Genomic DNA, 21,952 nt, shown 5'->3' on the forward strand with positions numbered 1-21,952 from the left:
TGAATAAAACATCACTCGACATTATAAACGCATGGAAATAGGACACGCTCCCATTTTCTTCGAGATGTCAAAATCGCTCTCGGTGTTTGACCAATTATGCCTCAGCCAGGAACCTCCCCTCCCTCCACATTCAAGTGCCTCTTTGATAAGAAAAAAAGAGAGACAAAAAGAACAAAGAATGGTCGGCGAGGTGGGAATTTCAACCACTTCCTAATGAGAAGCAGCAGTGTTTGGTGATGAAGCATCTCTCATCCCTTTTGTTTTGTTTTGTTTTTTTCCTCCATCCCTCCATCACTCTTCCCCACCACAACAAATGATGCATGAATATTCAACAGGTTTCACATGATGCCGGCCTATTTAACAAAGCACGACACGAAACGGAAAACCACCACCGGTACGGCGGCGGTGGCGGCACTGGCACACGCGCTCTGGGATTACGGCGGGTCCCAAATGTCAGCCGTTACAAATGCCACTCCTCAGAGAGGCTGCTGTGGCAAAACATTCACTGCGGCTCTCTGGCACTGGACTGAACATCCCCGCCCAGGCTCAATCGTTATGTCCGGCAGGAGCCAGCAGACAATGGAAGCAAGGGATTTGCAGCAGCACACATGACACAAGCAGGCAGGAATAATTGACTTACTTCTCATACTGCAACTTCCTTTCCTCACTCTGGTCATCTATGGCCTCAGGGGAGCTGACGGCATTCCTCTGTTCATCAAAAAAAGAAACAGAAGGGGGAAATTAACACAACATAAATGCCACACAGCAGCAATCTTGAATAATACACTTTAAAAATACAAGATCGGGAGATGCATTAAACAGAGGAATTATGTGTTAAAGACATGACAAAACCTTATTTCAAATATGCTGTAGTCACAGAAGCATATTCAAATGAAATGCAAATTCTACCCATGAATGTGTATAAGGAGGACAATTGAGAGCAACTTAATAATAATAATAATAATTGTTTGGGATATAAACTCCAAATTTTATTGTCCAAGAATGGAAATTCATTTTGCCCAATTGATCGTGGGCCCGGCAGCCACTGAGCAGCGCCAGATCGACGTTGCTCTAACCTTTTCAACTGTTGAACGGCAAACAAGGTAGCAGCAACTCCCATCTTTTAACGTCTTTTGGTATGACGCAGCCGGGGTTTGAACCCACGACCTCCCGATTGTGAGGGCAGCCGCTCTACTCACTGAGCCAACACATCGGTATTAGAAAGACAATTTGATAAATGTACTGTATATGCCATATATTAAGCAAGTCTAATTTTTCACGAATCGGGACTTCCCACCAACTCCACTTAATGGTTAAATTTGTGACCGTGGAGTACAGTTATGAATGGTGAGATGCATGCTTGCACACCACATTTGTGTCAGGATCAGAGTCGATACTTTCACGTGATTTTGAATTGATGAATAGCACCTGAGTCTTGAAGTTTGTGAAAATAGAAATGTTGTAAAATATATGGCATATACAGTATCACAAACAATCACTAAGTTAAATATGTTTTGAAGTCATTATAACTATGATAGCTGGGCATCTAGGCCACAATCAAATGTTGGAGCACAGCATGGTATAGTGGATAGGACCAAAGATTTTAAAACAGAAGGTCTTGGGTTCAAATCCTGCTCGGTGTGTTCATCTCCGGAGAAGCAGCTTTGCCCCCACTGTCCCTCTTTAACCATGTGTATAAGAGTGTATTTGGTAATGCTGGGGTAATTATTATGGCAGGACCCTCTGGAAGAGCAGTGTTAGTACTCAAGAGACTACCATGGGTAAATAACACCATATTATTATCATACTACAAAATGAAAGTTATGACATATGGATCAGGCACCATTCTTGGGTATACAGTTGAACCTCTCGTATCCGGACAAGTCGGGACCGGGGCTCATCTGGATAAGGGATTTGGCCGGATATGGGAGACTCAATGCTTTATACATGTACATATACATACACATGTACTGATGTAGCCCATTGTACTGTAGGTACCACAAGTAGTAATGTGTATACTGCAACCTTTTCATTGTTACACTCAGTAACAGACCCCAAAACAGAGGTTCGTGTTTGCAAGAATGAAATCATTTTCTTTTATAAATTCTTGGGATGATTTACCTAAATAATTATTAAGAAATGTATCAAGTAGATCTTGAAAATAAACAGTACTATAAACAGTAACTATGCTTCAAAATTCGATCATCACGGCTCGGCAAAGTCGACTGTAGGTCTCCCTCTCTCTCTTTGTGTGTGTACTGTGTGTGAACAATTTTTGAGTGTTCAATATCATTCTTTGCTCAGCCAATGACTCGAAACAATGCATGTCTATCTAGTCATATCGACGGCTGTGTATGGACCTATATGTGGCAATGCGATATGAGAGGACTCGAGCGCATAATCTGTCCATGTTCTTGCGATGATTTGGGGATGTTAGGATGTTAAAATGTCTGAAGGTAAGCAATTTGGAAGGAAATTTGATGTAATGTATGTTAATCATGTTGGAAGTAATATGTAATTCATGTGTGTTTGTGTAGGAGTTCTCAAGGAGTTGGGAATCCCCCTTTCCTCCCGTAATTATTTTTTAAAAAATCACAGCGAGATTGCGTCCGTATAATAGAGAGATCCGGATAAAGGGAGGCCGGATAAGAGAGGTTCAACTGTACTTGTCAAATAGACAAAAATTTCACAAAGGAGCCTGTCTGAAAGTTATCATTAAATTGGCTACATGACTGAATACAAAGGAACATGTGACAGGTAGCCCATCCAAATTGCGGCAGTTTTTCTCACGTCATATATTGTGTGCCTACAGAGTGTTTAAAAAAACTAGAAATCATCTAAAGTTTAAGCATTCAACCAGCAGCTGCTCCTCTTAAAAATCACTTTACTATCCACAGCCATTCTTGTGTGTGTGTGTGTGTGTGTGTGTGTGTGTGTGTGTGTATGCGTGCACTCTCTCATTTTGTGTATGCATGCCTATTTTGGTAAGTGAGTGAAAATGTATGTTTTTCTCTACTTGCTTCTTATTATCCCAGTGTCACCATCATCTACAATTCAATCTAGATCTTGATTCAATCAATAGGGTGACATAGGGCTTCCTTTGACAAGCAGTGATCAATTGGCATTTAGGGGGAAAAAGAAAGAAAAAGGGATGCGTACGGGTTAAAATAAACATTTCAGTCTGCCTTAAAGGACAAGTTCACCTTCATAAACATAAGGATTGAGAGAATGTAGCAATATTAGTAGAACACATCATTGAAAGTTTGAGGAAAATCAGACAATCCGTTCAAAAGTTATGAATTTTTGAAGTTTTTGTGCCGTACCCGCTGGATGAGAAGACTACTGCAGTGTATGAATAACTTAGATGTCACATGCGTACAACAATATAAGGAAAACATAAAGAGAATTTCACAAAATTCCATCTTTTGAAAAAAGTACACATTCCCCTGACTTGTTACCGACAAATGTTATGGGTAATATTATTCCCCCTGCCTTTAGAAAGAGGCAAGTCAAGTGCTCTTTTATTATGCGAAAAAAGTGAAAATATGTTGAATTTTCTTTGACATTTTCTTTATACTGTTGTACGCATATGACTCACAAGCTGTAGTAGTCTCCTCATCCAGCAGTTCCAACACAAAAATTTAAAAAATTCATAACTTCTGCATCGATTGTCCAATTTTCCTCAAACTTTCACTGATGTGTTCTACTAATATTGTTGCATTTTCTCAATCCTTATGTTTATGAAGGTGAACTTGTCCTTTAATGTTTGCTAGAAAAATTGAAAGAACAAACGAGCATGATAAATTTCCTTGGCTAGAGCGAGGGATGTGAATGACCACATCAGGATTTGTAGGCTCATTTATTTTAACAACTCAGAGGAAGAATGATCCTCCAAGCACACTGCCTTCTCTCAAAGAGCTGTAAACAAAATTTGAATGGTGCACCAACTCAAACATTACATGAATGGTGCATCAACTCAAATATAACATGAATGGTGCACCAACTCAAATATAACATGAATGGTGCACCAACTCAAATATAACATTAATGGTGCACCAACTGAAATATAACATTAATGGTGCACCAACTCGATTACAACATGAATGGTGCACCAACTCAAATATAGTTTAACATATCAAGTAACACTTCTACTTGGGGAACATTTTAGAAGTCAGGTACTAACGTACAGGAATGGCATACAAGCTTTTCTTGTAGATAGCTACTCAATGTTCAATTTTACTTTGTTAAACTGAGTTAAATTAAAAATTAAAAAAAAGCAGCATAGGTACAAGTGTAGTATTCATAGAGAACCACTAAGAAACCCAAGAAAATAAACAATAAGAAAGTTACGGAATTCTCACGCTCTAAATGAAAGTGACGTTGTTCATAATATCAAAACACACTCCAGGGGATGTCAATCATAATGTCATCATTTCATCATTTTTGCAATGGTTTATACAGTAAGACACGAGACAAAATACTTTTTTTTTGGGGGGGGGGGCAAAACTCTGTGACTACATCTCACATTTTAAAAAGATTGTTAGTGTTTAATCATTACAACTCTACTCATATAATGTATGACTGCTTTGTTGTGATTTTGTCCGATGAAAGGAAATTCAGTGAAGATTTTTAGTCTTCTAAGATAAAGATATCATCACTGCCTAATCCACTATGTCATTGTAATTGTGACCGATATTGCTGTCTCATATAGTGTAAATTAAATGTGACATTTACAATTCTGTTTCTTTCTCATGTTTGTCAACTTTGAGCAAACTTTCATTGACTTTGATTTGGTTTTGAAAAATAACACCATACATCGTGACAACATGGCTGAGAACCCATTTATTTCTCCATCTTCCACAGCCACAGAGCACCCATAGCATCAATACTGCATTCACCACCTTAGCGCAAGCATGAATGGAAATGGTACTACAAAAATGTTTTACATTGAGATACCTCGGTGCCTCCACACCCCAAACTTGAACATCCCCCTTGAAAAAATCCTGGGTACGTCCCTGTTCCCAGCTACAATATGTACCTCTCTTTAGGAATAACTTTCCAACTTCTATTTCTATACCAGTACATTACAGAGCTTGCAATCCTGATGGTCGACTGGGCAACTCAAGAAAGTTGATCTCATTATCTCCTTCCTATCCCGTCTCACTGCTATTCAACTGTCACTTCTCAGGAACACTAATAGCACCACTGACATACTTCACTGCCAGGCATTTTTCTCTCAGCATTTATGGAAGGCTTGCTTGGGGAAACCCCAATAGTCACTGAACCAATGGCCTCTATGATGTAACGCTGATTCAGGTCAGGTCAGGTCAGGTCACACCCGTAGCATTTCTGCCGTTGGGGCACTGAGCTGTCCTTCTCCAGGTTTCCTTATCCTGCGCCATTCTCATACAGATTTCCACCGGCTTCTCCACCCATCTCCTCACATCATCCACCCAATTCCTCCTTGGTCTTCCTTGAGCTCGTCACCCATCCACCCGACCATGCATTACCGTATGCGCTAGTGTGCCTGGCTGTCGAGTGACATGTCCGAACCATTGCAGCTTCCTTCTCCTCATTGTGTCCAGCAGTGGTTCATAATCTCCGATTTTCCTCCTGATCTCTTCCAGCACCGATGCATTGGTGCAGCGATCGTGCCAAAGGATTTCGAGTAATCGGCGGAAGCATCTCATCTCGAAAGCGGCTATTTTCTTCTCCAGATTCTTGCTGAGCATCCATGATTCGCATCCATATAGGGCTATCGAGGTCACCAGTGCCTTCATCAGTTCAATCTTTGTTTTCTCTCTCACCTCTCTGCTTCTCCAGACATGGTTGAACTTGGCCAACTGAGCAGTCGCTATGGCCATTCGAGTCTTTATTTCTGTTGTTGAAGTGGCCTCCTCATTTATCATGGCGCCCAGGTATTTGAATTGGTGGACTTCCTCCAGTGCGTGCCCATCCACCCATATCTCCTGTGCTTCGTCATCTTGTTTGTTCTGTCTTGAAGTCGTCATTATCTTGCTTTTCTCATGACTAATTTCCATGCCGTATCGGCGGACAGCAGTGTCTAGCCGCGAAGTCAGCTCTGCTAGCACTTCTCTATTTCCAGCAATAAGGTCAATGTCGTCAGCGCATCTCAGATTGCTGATTGACCTTCCCGCGATTGCGACTGTGCCATCAAAATCTTTGAGTGCTTCCATCACGATCTGCTCCAGAAACATTGGTTTGGAACCATTCCAGAGTCCTGTTGTCATACATCACTGCATTAGTGGCGTTATCATATATTATAAAATGGGTTTAAGAATGTAGCCAATAGGAAGCGCTGAAATGAGTCACGTGTGCTTTGGTTATTCTAGTCCCATTGCACTGCGTGTTAAATCCTATTGCCGATCGTCTGTGCGCGCGGTGGCTCCTTTGAATTGCATGCATACTCGCTGTCGATCCTTTAAACAACTTCCAGTTCGGGCTGCCGGCCGGCCGGCCTTTCTTCCCTTGTGCATAACATGTGTGGCGTACGTAGTCGGTGTATACTAGTAGTAGTACTCTTATACGTTCAGTACAGTAGACCAAGCGTTGTGGGACCGGACGCGTACATGGAGTCACTTTGAAGGGCAAATCCAACGAGTTAGCAGGTTAATTCTCACGCCGTTTTCAAAGTATGTTGTCTAGTAGGCCTATATGAGGAGTCTGTATCAAGTCTAGTTTAAGGTAAAGGGTGCATATTCTATGTAAAATAAGTAAGTTTTCATGCAGGGACTTAAGTGTCCGGAAACCCAACCCCCCATCATACTTATATATGTGCGGGATTTCCGAGTGCGACGTGCGTTAATGTTTCGGACGTCTTGACCCACAAAGGTACGTGAAAAACGCTGAAAAATGCTATTAGTTTTTGAATTTTCGACCCATTTTATAAAACAAATGATGCACAGGATTATTTCGTGGCGTTAGTGGGTATTTACAATGTACTCGGGTATTTACAATGTAGTGCAACATGCACTCGGCTTCGCCTTGTGCATGTTTCACAATTGTAAATACCCTCGAGTGCACTATACGCCTTCACTAACGCACTCTATCCTGTGCATCATTTGTATAGTGACTCACAGAGTTGGATCAGTTTTGGACTTGTGTTATGTTTCCGCATTGTATACCATAGTGCCTTCCTCCATACCCTGTCGAAGGCTTTCTTGAAGTTGACAAAGTTATGGTGTATTTCTCGCTGATGGTCTCTGAACTTTTCGCACGGAATGCGGCAGCTGCAGATCTGTTCCACAGTGATTCAGTGTACATTAATCATACATCACATTTGGTTCCCATGAACAATGGGTTAGAATGTCTCTGCTGTACTAGCCTTTAACCCTAAAAGGGCTGGGCTTTTTTGGCTATGCTAAGACCGGGGGGGTGTGGATTCCGCCCCCGAGATCTCGGCCATCGGTGGTGCGATCGCGATAAAATTTTCCATGCGTGAGACCCACGTCATAATCTACAAGATTGTGTCATAAGATTTTTTGAAACAATCAATGTCTAATTTTAATTAATTAATTATGCAAATTAAGCTCAAGATCAAATTTTAGCCTAACTAAAAGCATTGAGAGTCTAATTTTTGATCTGTAAATCTGTTTTAGCATATTCAACATTTGTACATCACAAGAACTTTCAAAACTCATTTCTATTCTTATGTATTTTATTGTTTTCAGAATTTCTGTATTTCTTTGTTTTTCAACTTTTGTTTTTTCTTTGTATTTTTATTGGAAATTGTCACTGACCACTTTTCTACCATAATTAGCATAAAATTTATCAATGAAAGTGATTAATTGTTAAAAATAATCAGGTTTTTATGACTTTCATGACAGAGCACTGTTTTCCATACAAATGTACACAAAATCACAAAATTGTGCTCATTTTGGGGCGACATTCCATTACAAAAATGGGCGTGGCTTCGCAAAAGTATGCGCGGACGTTGCAAATTTGGTCTCAAAAGTTGCGCGAGACTTGAACAAACAAAGTCAAGAAGCCTCGCGATGAGGCCTTCTCGCGTGACAGAATTATAGCGCGAAACGTCGAGGGGGGCGGACTTCATTTCTGTGTTTCATTGTTGTTGTTTTTTGTTGTTTGTGTGATTTTTGTTGAGCCCCTTTTGAGCCCTTCTCTTACAATGGTTAAAGATATTGCTAAATAAGGCTATGGGATACATGCACCTATCAACTTCAAAGGAGTCACTCCTTGCACATGGGAGAAAAATCTCTCTCTTAGGTTGAGTTTCTCCCGAGATTGGCAACCTAATTCTAAAACAATAAAGTTACTTTTTCTCTCTGAAATTTGCAAATTTGTGGAAGTTTTTCAGGGTTTTTTTTTTAATGCAAATCACATTAACTGATCATTTCCACTCAATCTTCCTCTAATTTTAAAAAAAAAAAAAAAATCTGCAGGAAGTCACTTGACTTGATAGGCTGATGAAATCACTGTGCATTTTGGCTGATAGTCTACACCATGGACCAAAATATCTACTACTTAGTCCGATCTAATTACATGCTTGTTTAAAAAATAAGCCAATAGTTGGTATTACGTGCTCACACCCGGCCATCATGCTGATTTTCAGCCAGAGAATCCAGGAAAAACACCATGCAAAAATGCCTATGGATCAGGACTGTGATTCATTCCAAAAATTCCCTGTACATGCAGGTCTCTGCCATGAAAGTGCCTAGGTCTCCATAATTTCAAAACTTGAATCAAAACCATGAATCCTCTGTACTTCATACGAATGACTTTACAGTGGAGGATATTAAGGTGCTGTTTGGAAGCTTTCTGATGCAAGGAAACTCATTTTTAAGCATTGATGTACCTCATTTATTTTTTTTTCACATTACAGCCATTAGAAAAGAGGCTGTTGCTCAAGGCCTATCTTGAAGAGCTTGTTTCACATATCATACCATTTTTTTTTCCCTGCCTTCTCCGGCTTCATGGGCTCTGTCAGTGTTTTCTTTGTCACTTTTCATAAGCCTTTATGCTGCTTCCACACCGAGAGATCAATATCACTCAATTGAGATTTAGTATATATTGAAAATTGTATTTATTTATACATGTATATGTACATGAATATAATGTATGCATGTATGTATGTATGTAGATATTCCTATGTGTATATGCCACAAAAAGAATTTCCTATATGGGCAATAAATGAATCTGAATCTGAATCTGAAATACAGATCAGACTCGATCAATCATAATCTTAAACTAGATATATCGCTACGGCGACTGATATGCCTCCGCCATAATGCATGGTTCTCCTAATAGGTCTATAGTACAATGTCTTGACAATGTGTGATGACAGTTTCACACAATTGGCAAAATATTAAAATGACAGGTTTGACACAAATGTGCTGAATGTTCACTTTCCTAGAACTAGGTTCAATTGGATGAATGATTAAAATGTCAGAGTGCAGGTATTTGGGGAACTGATGATTTTTACTTGACTTTTGACCCTTTTATAAGTTTATGCATTGAGTAATTTTCACAGTATTGAGAAAAAGTATAATTTCAGTATCAAATGGGAAAATAGCATTATCTAAACCTGGCCTTTGACCTTTGACCTCACAGTTCCAAAGAGAATCACTGTTAGGTTGAACATGCATAAATGTGTAAGTTTCATGATGATACCTTGAGTTACTTTTGAGATATGGAGGAAAAAGTGCAATTCAGCACTTTTTCACTTGACCTTTGACCTTTTGGCAAGAAACTTCCCACAGAATATATATTGGGTAATACATGTATACATCAAGTTAAAAAAAAAAAAAAATCTTCAGGCATTGCATAAATATAAGGAAAGTAGTGATATTTTGAGGAGTTGACCTTCACCTTTGACCCCCTGACCTTTAAACCATGACCCCCAACTTCCAGATAATCACTGCCTATTGGAAAAAGCATATACACTAAGTTCCATGAAGATACCTTGAACCATCTGCGAGATATGGAGAAAAACATGAATTTTCAACCTTTTTTTTCACAAAATAATCTGTGACCTTTGACCTTTGACCCCGTGACCCTAAAATCCAAACAAAGTATTATCCCCCCAGGATATACCCTCATACCAAGTTTGATGTAAAACCACCACACGATTCTTGAGATATCGACAAAAACAAAACGGGATGGACGTACATACGTACGGACGGACGACCCGAAAACATAATGCCTCCGGCCACTTCGTTGGCGGAGGCATAAAAACAAAATTCCATGAATTCCTAGAACTCAAATCACCTGTTCAATGAGCAGATCGTGGAGCAGTGTCACACTCTTGATCTGGAGCGGCGTGCGCCCCGGTGTGTCCTCCTGAACAAGACCAGACAGTAAATTGAGACCCCCGAGATCCAGGAACTTCTTCTGGGCATAAGGAAAGAAGCGCAGGAGGGAAGACAGTCCGAATAGCGCCCTCTTCTGAGTGGCTGGTGATGGAGTTGTCCTCAAGAGGTGCAGGAGGAGTTGCATAGCTCCGTGATCGATTGCTGCTACCTGGGCTTTTGGGTTACTGTCAAGAGGCAAAAAAAGAGAGAAAAAAAAAGAAATTAAGACAATGTCATTATCGCATATTTCTAGAATTAGTTTTGTTTTCAAATCCTAGTCAAGAAAATTTGCAATTGAACTCCCCCCACCACCCCCCCCCCCAAAAAAAAAAACAGTTAATACAGCCTATGTGAAGTACACCACACACACACACACACACACAGTTTGTAAATCTCTCCCTCTGAAACACAGACAAGTAGTGCACTGGAATGGAATGCAAAGAGCTTTCATTCCTACATGTGAAATATGGACAACATGTGAACTCAGAAGTTCCAGTGTTCATGAGAAAAAGAGTTAAAAGCAAACAATTACTATGAAAGAGTTTTATAGAAAACATCTGAGCACAAAATATGTCATACTTGTGGTTAACATGTGACCCCAGAGAAGAGGAAACAGACGAAACATCCCCCCCCCCCCCCCCCATTTTCAAACAGTAAGCAGAACATCACCAAACTCTATTAGATACAGGAGAGTGAAATAGATCTCTAAAACTTTCCTGTCAAATTTTGATTTTTCATTCAAGTTAGTAATTTCAACCGCTAGAACTACCTTAAGACACATTTTGTTAATGCTGTAGGAGTTGTCAAGGGCATTTCTTGCTTGTTGCTCTTCATTTTATACATCTTATTTCCCTGCCATATGTGACCAGCGACAACGGTTTCAGGCAAAAGTCAGGAATTTTGAAAATTCATTTTTTCACGGAATCTCATTGCCCATTTCCTAAGCTTTGCATAGATATAAAACACTTGTATTCTTCGGCACCATAAGTGGGCATAGAAAGAGAAATAAAATGCACTTTTTAAGTTGTTAGCCTGACAAAATTGCGAGAAAACAGGCTTTGAAGATTCACCTCTTTCTCAAAGACAATATCCGAGCGGCGATGCGAGGGGAGAATTACCCATCCGTACGATGGTGCAAATCGATGTTAAGCTCCGCCTCTAGCAACCACATCGCCTTTTGATTGGCTCACTGAGAGAGTCAAATTTCCCGGGCACCTTCCTCGGAGCTCAGCGTATGGAACCGAAAAACAATGCATTTCGCTCGGGTTTGTTTACCAGTACGTCTTTCAAGATGGCGAATACGATAATTGCACGTATGGTGTACATGTACAATGTTCATGTCTATGGTGCACGCATTACGCAATGGCATCCACATGCCATGGCCGTGTGCATGTAACAGGAGCGGTGGCGAATCCACACATTTACAAATCGCGTTTTCATTGTGGTGCCTTTTGAAGGCAGAAAATTGCTAGTGCTGGCAAGGGTCACGCTTCCTGTTTGTTTTGCTTTTACAAGACATGCATATCTTGCTTTGCTCGGTGGTGCTATTCAAATTAAAACAAACAAACAAACAAACAAACAAACACGACTCGTTAGTTTGGTGCGATCTTGACGTGTAGTATTTGAATATAATTGGTTACATGTGACCGCTCCTTTCCTCTCATCTACCTTCCATTGAGTCAGTCTGCTGTCATATTTTTTACTACATGTACAAGACGCGTAGAGCACGCACTACAGAGCGAGCGTATATAAACCACTATAGCAAGAACAATGGAGCATGTAATCGTGCACGCGTGGACAAAGCATTCCCCAAACGCTGCAACTGGTGTCTCCGAAAGCCGAATTATGTAAATGTATGCGACGCACCAGCCAATCGCATGCGAGACCCTGCGCCGTAGCAACGCTGAGGATATTGGCGCGGCGTTCGAAAGAAGCTCGAAACTGACGAGTGCGATCCAACATAGGGTGCTTAAAATTCCATTTTCGATAGGAAAAACTTAGTCTTATGCTATGAAATTTAGTGTAGATGTAGAAAACATATCAAAGATTTGATTTCTGCAAAAAACCTAAATCGACAAAAATAATGGTCAAAATCTTTGTACCCGCCTCGGAGGGAATTTGCTCTTGCGACTTTTGCCTGAAACCGTTGTCGCGGGTCACATATGAATGTAGCATGACTTTCTGCACCACAAGTATTTTGAATGCTGCATCAATTTAACAATCTGGATCACTTCAAAGCCTCACTCAAGACTCACATTTTTCACCAGGCATTCAACTGCTAACTTTCTTGGAGGAGTCTGCACCTATCAATGTTTCTACAACAGATATATGGCGCTATACAAATGCTGTGGATCATCCTCATCATCATCATCATCATCATCAATAAAGATCTGTCTCGTTTATTTTGTCTGTCTTTCTGTCCAACTGTATGACATACAGCTTGGTTACCTCGATGTAACTGTGATCTACAAGGTTACCTTTGTACGGCTGATCCAATGACATGAGCTGCCTCTGTCTGTAGGGCTTCACTGGTATTATTCAGGGCAGCCATCAAAATCTCCCAGCCACCCAATCGCTCAAGATCCACAGCATTATCAACCTATGCATAGGATTAAGAGTCAGTAAGAGATGAAAGGCGATAGAGAACTGACCGATATAGAATGACTGCACATACAGCCGGATTACATAAGGCATGGAAAAGATGGGAGGAAGGTGGGGCTTTTAAGATTCCCCAAAAACAAAGGGTACAGAAAGTTTTGAAACTTCCTTACACTCCTGGAAGAAATTGACTGATGGTGTTAGATTTGGGGGACAGGGGTATAATACTTTTGATGTCATGTGGTCTGAATTTGAAGACAATTCATGTAGTTAGATGTAAGTAATCAAACTTTTCAGTATGAAAATGCAATGGCACAATGATTACCCAGAAATCTCAATGCCACGTAACTAGGAACTCTAATACTTATAAGCATCAATAAAATATCAAGATTACAAAGCCAAGTAAAACGATGTAAGATTTATAGAGGGAAGATATGAATATCCATGTAAGTGTGTGCAATTTGGTCAACTTTGTATCACCCCAAGGAGCCAAATACGTCGACTTTAACCACTGCCCCCCCCCCCCCCAAATTTGTTGTTTTTTACATGTCCAATTCAACCACCACTGCTACAGTCTGTAAGGACCTACTGCAAAAGTGGAAACTTTTGCGTGAGTTATTTTTCTCACTCATCCAAGTAAGATGAATTTCACATGCTTTTAATGCCATCGACTCAAAATTTAAAAAAGGATTACATAAAACAAGCAAAGAATTTGTGTGCCTTCATTTTTAGCTAGTTTTATGTCACCCCGCATGCACAAAAATTTCCACACTGCTAAAATGTTGACTTTTCATTATATCTTTTACTTCTTACAGAGTCTACACGCAAGATGACTTATTGTTGATACAGTCACCACTTTCTACACAGAACTTGAATAAAGAACATGGCTTTAATGACTGTGACTGTGACCAATGTAACTGTCTCATACGAACATCTCTAACTTCATAATCCTTGTTTTTCTACAAAATAAAGAATACCTAGTTGCTAAATTAATGCAGACAAGATAATGCCTTCTGCTGCTAAGAGACTAACATAGTATCAAGTTGGCAGCATTGAAGTGTACCTGGTGAACATAGTACTCGAGGTCTTGTAGGATGACTGCTCGACGTTCTGTTGATGTAGTCTCCTTGTACTCTGTGATGAGATTTGTCATAATTTCAAAGTCTGTCTCCACATTCAGATTCAAATCGGCAAATTCCTTCTTCAGCTCCTCGATGGATCTGTACCGCTTCTTTACCTCTTCTATCTACAAGAGGTAAAATATAAATGAATAAATAAGAGACTGAGTATATCCTCGACAGGACAAATGTTCTTATCAAAATGAATGCTCACTCCCTGCTGCTAGTCATAAGCATATATTCACCAATGAAGAGCAATGTTGTTTCCATGGATACTGGCTCCAACTACTGCAACCTTCAAATCATCTCTAGTCACAGCCGCCTTTCCTATTTAAACCAACTAAACAAACAAACAAAACTGCAATATTCCTCTTTTATTTCACACTTACACTGTACCTTCAACAAAGATTAAAATAACAAATGTCAGCAAATATTGTGGGAAGAGGAACTTTTTGCATTAAAGGGATAGTACAGTATTGGTAGAGATGAGAATTGGGCTTTTAACTTTTTGCAAGATACCAAGAAAACATGTATGATGTAGTACAGAGCATACCATTTTAAGAGGAATTCAAAGTTTATTTGATGAAAATCGGGTTTGGAATGACTGAAACATCCAAAAACAAAGTAAAACAAAGTGATCGTTATAAAGTGTGGGTCCTTTATTAGAATCGCTCTTTTTTGGATATCTCAGCCATTTCAAAACCAATTTTCATCAAATAAATGTTGAATTCCTCATAGAATTACATGCTCTTTCATATTTCATAAGAGGTTTCTCATTATCTCACCAAAAAAATGTTAGAAACCTAAAATTAGGTCTCAACCAAAACTGTATGATCCCTTTAAAATTTGCTAAAACATTAATATGCTTTTAACCACAGAGTATAGAAGCTGTGCTAAGAGGGCTTACTCCCGTGATTTCACGTAGTACGCTCATGGGCAAAATACGGGCGCCATTAGGTAACAGACCGATAAAGGGCGTATATTACGTGATCATATAATAGCAGTATAGTAGTGATTTCTGTCTTCCTTTCATTTTTCCCCTTTTCAGGGGGCATACAGGTGAACAGATGTACTTACGACCTCATTTTGTCATACAGAGGTATCATTCCTGTCTAATCATGGAATGCAATTGAAGAAATGTCATTTATTTTCCAATATGCGGTCCCACAAAGTTTGAGCTAAAGTAGCCCGAGAGAGAAAGAGATAGACGGCGTTTGTCAGCTCAAACACAAACTTTGAGGGACTACAGATTGAAAAGTAAATGACATTACTTCAAATTTTTTTTAACGTATCGACAGAAAATATGCTTAGAACTGGTGATATTTTGGGGTCTGAAACACAGTTTTACCGCCCTGTGCCTCCTTAAAGTGAAGAAAATGTACGGAAGGCACAGTTTGCTCCATAGGCTCACGTGTTAAGAAGCTCGTATTATTATCACTACAATGGCCGCCATTGGGCTCCATGTGGGGCTCCATGGCGTACTACACCCGAAATCGCAAGAGTACGCCCTCTTAGCGCTAGCTTCTATACTCTTTGCTTTTAACCCATTGAGGATGGGCTGATTTTGCTACAGCACGTATTTCCATAGACACCTGCCCGAGTATACTTGGGACTAGTCTTCAACGGGTTACGGCATGAAATGGAACCACCACGTACTATAGGATTGTCCCATACATGTATAACATTGTTGGCAGCTGAACTTGTATTCAGATGGTGCTCATCCAGTAAATACACGAGCTATGGACCAAAATGACAAGCAAATTCAACCCAATTAGCATTCATACCTGTCATAGTAATGATGTAGTGTTGTTTGTGTGCTTGTTTGTTGGTTAATTGTTTCAGTCAAATGGGAACAGAATGATCCTTGTATGATTCGAATACTGGCCAACCCTCTGATGTGATACGTAAACATGCTTACCAGTTCCTCACTGTCAGTCTTGCATTCACCTTTCTCACACTCATCATCGCTTTCCATCTTGGCTAGCCGTCTCTCTAGTTCCTGCCCTGGCATGTTGGACCTCCTCAGATTCAAGCTGCAATCAGAGTTCATTCACAAATATTACATTTCAAGATCATTCAGACTGGTGCGCTTTTATTTCTTTGTTTGTTTTTTTCTCGGCAGTCTTACAAAGGAATTAACAAAGAAACAATATACACATTTGCCAGATTACAGAGCAGTGAGAATATGGGACTCAAATCAATAACGAGTACTGGACAGGACAGAGGGAATCAGCGGCAAAACAGTTTGGGGTCACAGCTAAAATACAAAGTAATCCAGGAATACACCTCTGACCCCTAATATATTCTGATATTTTGCAGACACAAGGCTGAGGAAATCAGATGTGATTCAGCTGACATAACACAATCCAAAGTTTGCTGTTTAACAGTCAGAAGTTTTATCATACAACAATTATACTTCAAAGTATACAAAGTTAATTGTAGATTTAGAACATTTTGGTTCATGAAGCATGTTATTAATGTGCTTTAAAAGAAGTTGCGTACGCTTGACTGCAGCCACACTACAAAGATTATTTTCTCAAAATTATGAGCGATATCCAACTGACACACACACAAATCAATGGTAGTCACTTTCAGCCAATTAAATTCAGTATTCATGGCTTTCTTCTTGGCCGGCGCAAGCCGTGGGGGCTGTGGGGGCTCGGGCCCCCACACTTTTTGTGCACCATACAAAGGAATACATAAGGTGTCATCACTTTGGGCCCCCACACTTATTTTTTTTTAACCCGGAAGTATGTAAGTGGCACTAAAAGAGAAACAGAAAGATCTTGAAGTACGGCGGCGGTAAGGTTATGTTTTTTGCTTGTCAGGTGAAAACACCCAGAAATGGAAGGGGAGAGAATGAGCTGAGGACCTTTTTCTTTTTCTTTTTCTTTTTTTTTTGCTTGTGAGCTAAAGAAACCCGGAAGTAGGCCCCCACACTTTTGAAAATGCTGCGCCGGCCCTGATCTAACTACAATGCCTATAGTCTGCAAAATTACAAATTGCTAATATCAGAGAACTAATGTTCAATGACTTATTCAGGTTTTTCTCATGACTGGTCACATTTAGTATAAATGAGCACAGAGAGCATTACATGTATGATGCATTTAGTAAACAGGATCAGGATTATCCTCTTTGATAATCTCTCAACAAGAGTGGTTACTGTAAGGGGGGGGGGGGGGGGGGGGAGGAGGCTTGCTAGAATCCAGACTCAGGGGTGGCATCATGGTTGTCCTTGAACCAGAATGACCTTCCAGGGTAGAGTCAATGGGTGAACTCACATTCACATCCTCCTTGGAAGCGGTCGCCTGTTCCTCATCTTCGTCAAGAAGTTTTGCTTCCTTCTTTCCAGTGGCAAGGTTGATTCTCACATGGAGTCCTGCTGGAATGGCTTGACCTGACAAGTAGAGATCAAGAGAAATTTATCATTATTTCATGTATTTCTGTGTTTATAGTTTCTCATAACAGGCAAAACAGAGTTTGAGCAGAGATAATGACAAACTTTGTTTCAAACCCTGGTGGCAAGGGACACTGCACTTCATGCTTGTGATGTACACTACGCACATGCACAAATCAGACTCCAGCTTGCTAGGGGGATTAGACAGGAGAATCTCACATACACCCTTTGAAGATAAGTTTCGAGAACACTCAGGCAGGTGTCTATGGGATATGTGTGTTATAGCAAAGTCAATCCGTCCTCAACGGGTTAAAGTTTCTGTTTCTATCTCTGCTTGGACATTATGGTCATTCCTGTACAAACAAGGACCATATGAAAGCATCTCATTGTGTGTGCTGAACATTCACACAACAACTACATTATTCCACACAAGAATGATTTTGTGCTCATCCTTAATTTTAGGTCTAAACCTACATGAAAATTGATTCCTCTTTCTTTACCAAACAGACAAGAATTGACTCTTACACTCCACATTCGCATGCTCCAATAATATGCCCAAATTCTCCCTTAGGTATTAAACTTCTTCATTTTTTTTTTAATTACTCACAGTGCACGGGTGCATGTAAGCAATGATTACAGAATGCAGTATTTTCTAGTGTTTTTCACAGGCCAGCAAATTCCAATTGTAGTGTGCTGGATTACCCTTGATCCACAGTGCTTGCTTACAATAGTAGGCCTATACTGCCAGCATTAACACATCAAAATAAGGGAGGTTCCAGACAGCACTCAAAGAGCTACAAAATGTATGTTTTACATCCACTTCAAGATACAACACAGATTTTGCTTTTAACTCCATATTAGGACATGAAGAAAATTTTTATTTTTTGCTTTTTTGCTTTTTTTAGGGGGGGGGGCTTGTGTGGAATCAGGGAAACTTGGCAGGTCTTTAATTTGCCTGCTATGGGCACAAAAAGATACAATGGGGACAAAAATATAATTCAACATGCACATGAGTCTTTTCTACTTATCTCTTGATCATTTAACATTAGAATCTACTACTACTGCAAACTTGGCGTGCTCTGGGCGAGAGTTGCTTGATAGGGCAAAAAACATTTCCTGTTTAAAAGATCACCTAAACAGCATAGCCACCATTTCATTATGCTCATGAATGCTATAATTTTACTACCCAAAGCCCATTCACAAGACTTTGGACATACTGTATGCCTTCCCAAGAACTGATTCACAATCAAGTGAATGTATTAAAAGCTGCAAGGAGTTTTCCAGGGAACACTGCTAATGAACTAGGGCAGTTCTAGTACAGCACTGCAAAATCAAAGCTTGAGGTGTTTGGAAGTATGCCTAGAGCTGGAAAAGCAACTCCCCTATATATTCTTTTCTCTCTCACTCTCTCTCATGACCACTGCAGATCGAGAGGCCCTCCACAGTTGAACATTATGAATGAATCATTGCAATCAATAAATATCACTTTCAAGCAAGTAACGAGATACAGTAAACACTTGCATAATTTGATGATGACTTACACCTATAACATGTTGGCCTGTGCATCCAATTCATTGATGCCCTACTGCTAAGAGAAAACCGATTGTATGCCCAATAAGATTCTGATGTCGCATTAGACTTGACTACATGCACACAACCCATCAGAATTTTGTAGTTAATGCAGCTGCTTTTCTGGGAAAACTTACTTGTTTCTTCAATTCTTTAATATATGGTGTTTACTTTTTTGTCTAGTACTTATCATTTCATCATATAAGTCTCTGGCAATTTTAACCCATTGATGACGGACTGATTTTGCTATCTGTACAACATGCATTTCCCATAGACACTTGCCCGAGTATACTCGGGACTCGTCCTCAATGGGTTAAGGTACATACTGAAGTAGCCACGGCCATATGGTAATTGATGGCTGACATCTGTGATCTCAGTCTGACAAAATAAGATATAGATAGTTTGAAATGAATAAGCCTACATTTGGCAGGTCTGTGTTTATAAAGATTCATCTCTACAGACTAAGTAAGAAAGGTGGGTTTGACCACAGGCGATTTAAAATCTAATTGCTAACGTACAGTACCTTCCTGGATAGTTTGCCACTCCCTTGTCGGTACAAAGACTTCAAAGTTTTCTCTCTCCTCATCCGTCACCATCACCACACCATCATCTTCTTCTTGGTGGTCATCGCCCCGTATGAGCTCACCTTCTTTCTCACTCTCATGTACTGTGATTGCTGTTGAGGAGCCTTTAAATTCAGCACCCTGTGATGAAAAAAAAACAAAAAAAAAACAAGACAAAACATGGGGGGGGGGGAATGTACTTGTAGTGCTTAAAATTCTCAACATGCATCACAGTCATAACTTCAAGCAAAAACTTTCTTCTCTTCTTTTACATCACAATGGACTACCTCTTCTGCTGAGTTATGCAGAAATGATTCAGTTTGGGGCATTACTTGGGTGAAACATGATTGGAATACATGCAATTTAGAGCTACAGATATTCAGGTATTTGAATAAAACTGCTCTACTTTACCAAAAGGCAATATCACTATAATAGACAAAGATTTAGAAAATGTTGGTAATTCCTCAGACAGCCAAGGGTCTAGGATGAACGTATGGTGATCTTCAAGGGCAGCCATCTTTCTCACAAGACACAAAAGGAAGAGGAATACAAAATACAAAATGACCAAAATGTGATCTTTCAACTTGCTGTGTTATTTAAAGAACAAGTATTCTGAAAAGTATTTAGATACTTTCTGAGTTGAGTCATGGAGAAAATGAATCCTTTGAGACATTAAGCTTTATGAATAATGAGCAATTCAGAAGTAGGCCTACAAGTTTTTTGTATGTGTCATAACATAGACAGAAAGATCTGTCTGTCCGGAGGAGTCTTTTCTTTTTTTGACGTTATCGCTCTCCTCCCGAGGGGATCCGTGAAGCCAGATGCAGTCTCCGCGGAACATATTCCCGACGACCAGATACAGACCGATCTTTCGGTCAATATGTGTGCTTACTTATCAGCATTGTCCTTAGCTCCTCCTCCTCCCCCCCCCCCCCCCCCCCCCCACCCGAAGTATCAAATCCAGCTGTGATATTAATCTACCAAATCATTATCGGGAGCATATTTGCACTTATACCTTCTGCAGCATAAAACCACAAATTACAATCAATGCTCATAACAGCCATAACTAACTGGTGACATAGGCTACAGCCTACAGGCACAGCAGCACCGTTGACTGGTGAGCGCACGACAGCTCTATCGCTGTATTTATTACAAGTGCATGAATGTGACTTTTTGACCTAAACTTTGAGTGTTAAATTTCACGGCCACATTAACTGAAAGGCACTGAAAATAGGCAAAATGGATTTCACATGTATCATCTGGAACTTATAAACCCGAAGATTTTCTTAACAGTCAAGAGTTCGATTTCTCCGATTCAACTTCTTTGCTCGTTATATCAAACGTTTATCATACCAATCATTCATCACGCATCGGAACTCCGACATATTCCACCCCGGTGCTCTGGCGTGATTGTCTGCCACAGACACCCCTAGCCCTCCTACAGCGGCACATATCCTGCATCGAACTCATTTAATTACGTCAGTTACTAGTAATAGAACTTGGATTCAGCAGGACTTACCATCGATATCACGCCACACATTAGTGAAATGTGTAGCATCACAGCCAGACAGTACACAATCAGTACCTTGGTAGTAGCTATCATGGTCATTTTAGCGCTCTGATACGAGTATGAATGGTCGAATGAGTACCGGTACCGTATCGGTATGGTACTATATATGTTACACCGTGCGTTTATGCGGCGCACAGTGGTACGTGTACATCCACCGCGTATCCAGCGAGAGTGGTCTGTATGCTGACGAATTACGTCACCGCAAGTACACGTGTTATACTTCAACAAAGACACGTGTACTAGTATGTAGTGTCGACTCAGCTGATGGTGTAGCTTCATCAAATAATGATCATGCATCCCGGGAGGTTGCCACATCCCTGATGCAACGACTCTTGACTTACTTCACTCTTTGCTCTTTGGATCCTTGAAGATTTAAATGTGTTAGACACTTCTGTAGTAAAACAACGATCGTAAGTGTTTAGGCATTTGACCAAAAAAAAAAAAAAAAAAAAAGCGAACTAGTAATTTTTAGCACCCGTTGTTTGTTGGGGTGGTAAATCTGATTATAAACTGCAAGATATTCCCAACATTACATATTTTGAGTGGTTTTTACGTCTGAAGAAAAAAAGAGGAAAAGCTTAGAGTAGTTTAGAATCCCATTTTCAGCCACCACGCAATGTTCAAAGCACGTGATGATCAGCTTCGATCGTATTGGGGCTGTTTTATTGACAGGGTTTCTTATGGAGTTGCCGTGTTCTATTAGACCAGGCGTCCACTAGGGCGCGGACAAGACGCGGACAAGCTCCGGAATGCAAATTTGGTATTCCGCACTCCTTCGGGAACCTGTCCGCACGTTCCTGAACGTG

General features: G+C 40.2%; 1 protein-coding gene across 1 annotated transcript; it reads right to left on the minus strand.

Moving 5' to 3' along the window:
* Positions 1-292: 292 nt before the first annotated feature.
* Positions 293-21,202, minus strand: LOC139711788 (nucleotide exchange factor SIL1-like). The gene is made up of 8 exons (XM_071623641.1): positions 21,096-21,202; positions 19,537-19,717; positions 17,243-17,444; positions 15,966-16,080; positions 13,993-14,175; positions 12,809-12,930; positions 10,249-10,516; positions 293-708 (listed from the first exon to the last, which is right to left on the minus strand). Exons 1-8 carry the CDS (start codon positions 21,183-21,185, stop codon positions 637-639), a joined length of 1,233 nt encoding a protein of 410 aa, XP_071479742.1. The 5' UTR covers positions 21,186-21,202; the 3' UTR covers positions 293-636.
* Positions 21,203-21,952: the final 750 nt, after the last annotated feature.

This window comes from Diadema antillarum, unplaced genomic scaffold (genome assembly GCF_040938485.1).
Source record: "Diadema antillarum isolate AM-2024a unplaced genomic scaffold, OU_Dant_1.0 seq00001703_RagTag, whole genome shotgun sequence".
Lineage (NCBI taxonomy): Eukaryota > Metazoa > Echinodermata > Echinoidea > Diadematoida > Diadematidae > Diadema > Diadema antillarum.